General features: G+C 37.3%; 2 protein-coding genes across 5 annotated transcripts in view; both read left to right on the top strand.

The window, feature by feature from the left end:
- The first annotated feature begins 3 nt into the window (after positions 1 to 3).
- Positions 4 to 3,763, top strand: si:ch211-120k19.1 (mpv17-like protein). 4 transcript variants are annotated; one of them, XM_014012717.1, is made up of 6 exons: positions 4 to 178; positions 258 to 296; positions 1,110 to 1,441; positions 3,205 to 3,275; positions 3,358 to 3,387; positions 3,469 to 3,763. In XM_014012717.1, the coding sequence occupies exons 3-6, from the start codon at positions 1,120 to 1,122 to the stop codon at positions 3,586 to 3,588; spliced, it is 543 nt and encodes a 180-aa protein (XP_013868171.1). In that variant the 5' UTR covers positions 4 to 178; positions 258 to 296; positions 1,110 to 1,119; the 3' UTR covers positions 3,589 to 3,763. The 4 variants fall into 4 exon arrangements, with proteins under 4 accessions (XP_013868171.1, XP_013868170.1, XP_013868174.1 ...); XM_014012716.1 differs by lacking the exon at positions 4 to 178 and having other exon boundaries at positions 185 to 296; XM_014012720.1 differs by lacking the exon at positions 4 to 178 and having other exon boundaries at positions 185 to 296; positions 3,358 to 3,383; positions 3,469 to 3,562.
- A 1,188-nt stretch (positions 3,764 to 4,951) lies between these two features.
- rpl18 (ribosomal protein L18) overlaps positions 4,952 to 7,385 on the top strand; it is a gene marked incomplete at its 3' end in the record, with an annotated part of 6,638 nt that continues 4,204 nt past the window's right edge. The window contains 3 exon segments of the mRNA XM_014012715.1: positions 4,952 to 5,125; positions 5,715 to 5,801; positions 5,939 to 6,046. Of these exon segments, the coding sequence (XP_013868169.1) occupies positions 4,967 to 5,125; positions 5,715 to 5,801; positions 5,939 to 6,046 (354 nt within the window).

Raw genomic sequence — 7,385 nt, 5'->3', positions numbered from 1 at the left:
TTTTTTGTCTGTTTGATGGACCGTCTAGTGGGTTTCACTAAGTGCAGTTAAAGTTTTCCTCTTGTCTGCTGCAGGGTTTTGCTCTGACCCTTTTCACATGTGGTCTTTTCCCACATTCTCACTGGACTGATAAAGGATTTATGCACATTCCCTTCAACAGTGGCAGAACTTTGACCCGGTAAGAAGACATCTGTCACGTGTAGATTTGTTCTCCTTGCTTCAATAAGGAAAAGTTTTTTTTTTCTGTGGATTTTTAGGAATTGAAAGAAAAAGGCTGAGAGGAGCCACACTTTGAGGTAAGTTTAATTTTCCTCATTTTGTAATGTGTTGAACTTCAAAGTGTGTTATTGGGATTTTAATGGACAGAGTAGGGTGTAATTATGAGAGGTGGAAGGATAAAGTGGTTTTCACTTTTTCCTTTTAAAAATAAAATTTTTAGAGGTGTAGAGTGTGTTTTTCTTAGCCACTCCAAGAAAACTCTTTGACCACCTTTCACTGCAATAACAGCTGCAGATCTTTTGATGTCTACCAGCTTTGCACATTTGAACACTGAAGTTTTTGTGCAGTCTTCAAATTGAATGAAGAGTATTTGTGAACAGCAGGTTTCCAAATTATATTTTATGTGGCGTTTAACGAATAAAGAAAAAAATATTAAATTTAAAAAGATACATCATTCATTTTTTACTCTCCACTAACAACATTTTAAATTATTATTTCACACAAATACATTTGATCACAATCCAGCAGAAAATCACTTGTAAAAATCTCAGTAAAAATCTTTTTTTAACTTTAAAATAATAATAATTAAAAAAACAGAAAAACTTCATTAAAGTTGACTAAACTTGCTCTTTCCACACCAAAATCAAAGCTTATTGAAAAAAATTCAAACTTAATTTTCTCTTTGTTTGACAGTTGGCCTCCTGTCATGAGAAGAATGTGACAAAAACAGAAACTATAAAACTATTTTACATTTTAAGTACTGACTTTGGGGCCAGATAAAATGTTAAGGAGGGCCAAATTTGGCCTTCAGTTTGACACATACTCTAACAGGTTTTTTTCCAGGATTAACTCAGTCCATCGTCCCACCCTGTTGTTTCCCTTCTGTTCAGATGCTGTACCATGAACCGGGCCTGGGCTGCGTTCAAGGCTCACCCGTACATCAGCAATGTCCTGGGATACACCGCACTCTTCGCCTCAGCCGACCTCATTCAGCAGAGGGTTCTGGGTAAGAAACCTGCAGCAGAGGGCTCGTCTAGCATCAACTGGCACCAGACAGCCCGGGTGGCGACCGTGGGTTTCTGTTTCCACGCCAACTTTAATTATCATTGGCTCCGATGGCTGGAGAGGATGCTGCCAGGAGGGGGGGTGAAGGTGGTGGCGGGGAAAGTGGTGCTGGATCAGCTTGTTGGAGCTCCTCTGACCATCAGTGCTTTTTATATTGGTGAGCACGACTCCAAACATATTATTTTCACTTTCTGAATATCTAGACTATGGTTTGTTTATTTATTTTAGGTCACATCAAACTGATAGAAAAATAGTGTTGAGATGCAATTTAACTCTCAAAAACTTTAAATAAATATTGTTTGCAGTTTGGTCATGGACAGCTGGCACAGATGCATCTTTTAGGCGAGTTCTGCCATAATTCATGTAGTCACCCAAGCCCGATTACATAACTGTCCGTGTCATGGTTTTAAGAGAGTTTGGTCCCAAGAAAGCCAAGAGATGAATAAAAAAACAAACAAACAAAAAAAAACTTTATTTTATTTTTTAACAAAACAAAAGGCTTTGTTTCGCTAAAACAGCAGCGATGTTAAAGCAGGGAAGCAGGAGTTTAATGCGGCATAAAAAGAAAAAAACGTTATTTTATTTTTTTTAAACAAAACAAAAGACTGATGTTAAAACAGGGAAGCAGGAGTTTAATTCAGCATGGGTAACCAGACATGGTATAAAACACTATGCTCAAGTGAGAAAAAATAAGTGCTGGTAGTACAGCAGCTAAACTAATGGAAACATAAGTAACAGATCTGAACACAAGAATTAAATACAGAAAATACAAAAGTAATGAACATGAAGGACTTCCAAAAAAAACAACAACCAAAAGACAGTCAGCCACGAAGTTAGACTGTCACGATTGCTTCTTAAAATCCTTATTAATTGTTTTTGTCAGTTCATGTATTTTATATAAAAAAATGAAAACATTTATTCTCAGCGTTTCTCCTCTCACACGTGAAGCAGAGGTGCTGCCACTGAAGGCACCTATGGAGCAGAGGGTTAAAGTGCCTGTGACATGAAAATTTTAAAATAAATATAAAGGCATTATTGGAAAGATTGCATCAATAACATATTGCAAAAATAAATTCCAGCTGCTGAGATGAACATTTATTGAGATATTTGCATTTGAAGTACCAGAAAGTGATGTCAAAGTGATCAAATGGCTAAGGACTCAGACTGTAGAGAAGAATCTGATGTTTCTTTAGATTATTTTGAGTCACTATTAACGAGAGATGAACACGAGTCAGAGTTCAAATAATATAATTTCAATAAACAAAGACTACAGAGTTCTTTTTCTTAAATAGTTCCCCTTTGATGTCACTTCCTGTTTCACTTTGACTGATCCAAGTTCAAAAGAAAATATGCTATTTATGTGACCAAATGGGTAAAAATCTTGTTTTATGCAAGGTTTCTAATATAGAAATGTGTTTTCTTTGACTTTTTTTATTCAATGGATGGGTATGTCACAGGTCCTTTAAGGGTCTTGCTCAAGGGCCCACAGGAGCTAAATATTGGAGGCAGATGTGAAGGTTTCATCACCTGCATTTTTAAAACCTGAAACATTCAGATCACAGATTGTATTTCTGTGTTCTGCTCCAATTTTCAGAACACTAAGACTTTTGTTTTGATAGCCTCTTTTTGGAGGGATGGATGGATGGATGGATGTGTAAGGTGGGTTATTTACTCCTGTTTCTTCACTCGAGGTGACCCCTACAGATGGATGGATGGATGGATGGATGGATGGATGGATGGATGGATGGATGNGATGGATGGATGGATGGATGGATGGATGGATGGATGGATGGATGGATGGATGGATGGATGGATGGATGGATGGATGGATGGATGGATGGATGGTCTGATTACTTTAAGGACGACTCAAATTCTGTCTTTAAAACATTTATCAAATATCTGATCATCTTTCTGGTTCAGGTTTGAGTTTATTAGAACGCAGAGATGACCCACTTGCAGACTGGCGGCAGAAGTTCTGGACATCTTATATGGTACATGTGGTCCCTGCGTGTCTTTAGACTAGATCTGATTTATGTTCTCAAACTTATGAAATAAATCAATCTGTTCTCGCAGGCTGGAGTGGTGTATTGGTCAACAATGCAGGTGAAATTTTACTACACAGATTCAGAAAATGTTGTTTTATGTTTTACAATGGGTTTTTTCTCACTCTGTCTCGTATCTCAGGCTGTGAACTTTACCTTTGTCCCCCCTGTGGCTCGGACGGCGTTCCTGGGAGTGATCGCTCTGACTTTCACCATCTTTCTGTGTCACCTCAAACAGCAGCACAACCACCAACCTGACTGAGATGCTTTTATAAATTGTTGACATCAGCTGCAGCTTTTTAAACTACAGATTGAATCTTCGGAGCAGTGACTTTACTGTTGGTGCTTAATGTATCTTAAAATATTTGGAGGATAAGCCTTCCTGTGTGTGTCAGTACTGTTATTCATTTCCTGTGAATAAAAAAAACCCCAAAAAATAGCCATTTTTGCAGTCATTCTCTTTAGTTTAGACCTGTTTTACAATAAAAAAATCAATGAAAGTATTGTTTATTTATTTTAATATATGTATGTATGTCTAAGTCTAAATTGTATTGAGTTAAAGGTTAATTTTTTACACACATTTTGAATGAACTTAGTATATTTGATTGCAACAACAAATAGCATTGAGTGACTTCACTTCATTTTTGTTGGACAGTAAGGTAAAGGTAATTTAATTATTTAAATATATAATTTAAATATCTTGGCTGTCCTTTCATATTAACATGACTTTTCATCACTTGCTGTGAAAACAACACAAGTTAAAAGTAAAAAAAATTCCTATTAAAAACAAGTGACTTAAATAGCATGTATTGAATTGGTCTTTGTCCCACATTTAAGTGTTTATTGATGTTGTACCACTGCAGCATTAATACAAAGAAATAAGTAAATATATTTGAAATGAAATCAAATTTATTTTAACACATTTAAAAACCATTGCAATTGGACAATATTGAGAACATAACAACAAAGCACAAGAGACCATAAAAACATATTAAAGAAAGCTACTAGGATGATACACAATGTGTGTTTAAAAAAGAGCCACGTTTGTTAACAAATCAATTAAAAGTATAGACGTTTTACTCAGGTACAAGTAAAGTTACTTGTATAAAATAAATATAGCCTAACCTAACTGATGATGTAGTTTGATATTTTAATACAGATTATATTTATTTTATAACTATATTATCATGTATCTATTATAGATAATTTACTATGCAGGCCTGTTGTCTATTGCCTAAAAAAAGCAAATAGTGGACTCAAGTTTTGTCATGCAAGGTATTTGTTGTTGTTTCTTACATCTTTGACACAAGAGTATGTGACTAAATGATAATTTATATTTCGTTTTTAAAATTCGATTAATAATAGATTTAAATTCTGTAAGTTTTTTTTTTTAACTCAGACGAAACGTGGCCTTCTTTGTCTTCATACCAGCAGAGGCAGCATCACGAATCACCTCAGCTGTTCTGACTAAAGCCAGGGTTGCCAGTTAACAAATTATTAGCGTTTATTATTCATATATATTATTGCTTTAAAACTACTGTGTTGAGTTTTGCGAGCATGCGGACTGTTAAATGTGGGTTCATACGTTTATTTATTTATATTATTTTTGCTTTTTTTAAATGCCACAATTATAATTTGCCATGAAGACCCTAAAATTATTTTATCCATATGTATCTGGCAACGCTAGCCGGCCGGAAGCACACTCTTTACAACCAATCAGAGGGCCCGAGAGTTCAGCCGTCTGTGTTATCGCGAGACATCGTCTCTTCCTTTTCCCTTTTCGTCCCGAGTCCAAAATGGTAGGTAACGCTACTCAAAAATTTAAAACGCGACAGCTTTAGTATCCACAATCATCCTCTAAATTAAGCCATCCCATCTTCTTGTTGGACGTATAAATATGTTATAAACATAAATGGTCTCGTAGTTCTTCAGTGATTTTGTGTTATTTATCTATTTAAGTCACATTAGCTTACCTTCATTGGAGGCGACATGACGCTGAACTGTGCTCCGCTATAAGCTTTAGGATGATTAGAAGACCGGTTCAGAAACTTTTATGACCGGGGAATAATGCCCATTTAAGTCAGTGCTTATTTAAATGTTAAAAGTGTTTTTAAAGGTTAAACTTTTCTGTGAGAGAGATTGCCTGTTTGCTTGCCGTAGCTGTTTGATGTCAGCATTGTGCTGTAGAGTCAACGTGTGTATGGATCCAGCCACACGAGTTTTTATAAAATTTTAATTTCGTTTTTTACCATTTACTGTTTCATTTGGTGGATTTCAATGTTCCTTTTATATACCGGTACATAGTGGGATTACTTGAAGGTCAGATTTTATTTTTGTTTGGATGTGCTGCATGTAAATATTGTACATTTGTTCTGTTCACTTTTCCAGGGAGTTGACATCAGACACAACAAGGACCGTAAAGTGCACAGGAAGGAGCCAAAGAGCCAGGATATTTACCTGAGGCTCCTGGTCAAGGTAAACTTGTACCTTTTTTTCCATTCATTTTTAAAATAAATAAATTGTGTATGAAGTTCTGGGTTGATATATTGGTGGTGATAGTTTTTAAACTCTTATTTCACTGGTATTCTTTCCTGTATTTTTGTGTCTTACAGTTGTACAGGTTTCTTGCTCGCCGATCCAATGCTCCCTTCAACAAGGTGGTCCTGAGGAGGCTGTTTATGAGCAGGTCCAACAGGCCTCCCATCTCCATTGCCCGCCTGGTCAGTGTCTGAAGATTTAATTATAGCCCTCTACACTTGTAAATTAGGCCCAGTTTACACCTGAACAAGCATATTTTATGTATTATTTACAGCAGTGATTTAACCAGGGTCAATGCATTAAGATCACAGATCTCTATTTTAAATGAGGCCTGGGCCTGATGGCAGCCTGATGTACATACTGTATTTTTGGACTGGGGGGAGGGAACAGATTACCAAGAGAAAATGCACACACAACCTACATTCCAGGTCCAAACCTGTGATTGAACCCAGGAAATTCTTGCTGTGAGGCAACAGTACAATACACTAACCTGTCTCCTAGAAGCGTTATAGATTTTACAATGTTGGTTTTGTAAATGTTAACATGTTCATGTTTGTATGATGTGGTTGCTGTTTAGATGAGACTTTAAAAAGATGTTGAACTCGCTGTAATTTCTATGCCAGGCAGGTCACTAGCTGGTGCTGTGGTTTTTGTATTTTATCATGCACACAGACATTTCAGTGTGAAGCGTGAGACCAGTTACAATCAAAATGCAGATTTTGCTAACCTTAGTTTGTAGCGACTACGAGGTAGGGTTGCTGGTACACGCCACATCATTTTTATTTAAATAAGGCCAGATCAAGTCGAGAGCTATTTTTTTTTTCGACCCTCCATATCCACCTCTCACCAAACTTGGGGAAAAAGACGGCGCAGAGTGAGGCTGAGCACTGTGTGTGGTCCTCACAAAGATAGACGTTTGTGTGAGATTAGACCTGCTTCTAATCACGTTGCACCGATGCGACAGCTTTGCAAGCTACTTTTTATTTCTTTAAAAGAAAATGCGACCGGTGAAGTAGGCCTGTCGCGATAGTCAATAAATCAATTAATCGCACGATAACTTTTTTTKAGGTCGGTTAAAAAAAAGACRGCGATAAGTTTCATTTTCCTGCTTGTTTTTTTCCGTCCTCTCTCTCCCTCTCTGTGCTCTATGAAGCGCCGCTTCATAGTGCTCCGCTACACAAGAGCTCAACTGACCCCTCCCCTCCTGTTTTCTTAGTGTGGGAGGAGTCAACTCTTGCTTTAGCATGATAGCTCGTTGCTAAATAAACGCTTCAAAGCAGAACGCGGCTGCAGAAGCGTCGGAGCACTAAAGCCTGGATTTCGCTGCGGAGGGAGAGAGACAGAGACAGAGACAGAGACAGAGACAGAGAGAGAGAGAGAGAGAGAGAGAGAGAGAGGAGAAGAAGGGGTGGGGGCTGAACCTCCCCCAGACCCGCGACAAACTCAAGACTTTACCTGTAGCTCCAAAAAATAACAGGAAACTTAAACACACCATTTGTGTTTTAACAAAACACCCAAAAA

Source organism: Austrofundulus limnaeus, unplaced genomic scaffold (assembly GCF_001266775.1).
Source record: "Austrofundulus limnaeus strain Quisiro unplaced genomic scaffold, Austrofundulus_limnaeus-1.0 Scaffold93, whole genome shotgun sequence".
Taxonomy (NCBI): Eukaryota; Metazoa; Chordata; class Actinopteri; order Cyprinodontiformes; family Rivulidae; genus Austrofundulus; species Austrofundulus limnaeus.
This window is presented reverse-complemented; position numbering and strand designations above follow the sequence as displayed.

Excerpts from the sequence above, each read along its gene's own strand:
- si:ch211-120k19.1 (XM_014012717.1), top strand. The coding sequence starts at position 1,120 with ATGAACCGGGCCTGGGCTGCGTTCAAGGCTCACCCGTACATCAGCAAT. Across the intron at positions 1,442-3,204 it reads CATCAGTGCTTTTTATATTG|GTTTGAGTTTATTAGAACGC; the intron begins GTGAGCACGACT and ends TTTCTGGTTCAG. Across the intron at positions 3,388-3,468 it reads TGTATTGGTCAACAATGCAG|GCTGTGAACTTTACCTTTGT; the intron begins GTGAAATTTTAC and ends CTCGTATCTCAG.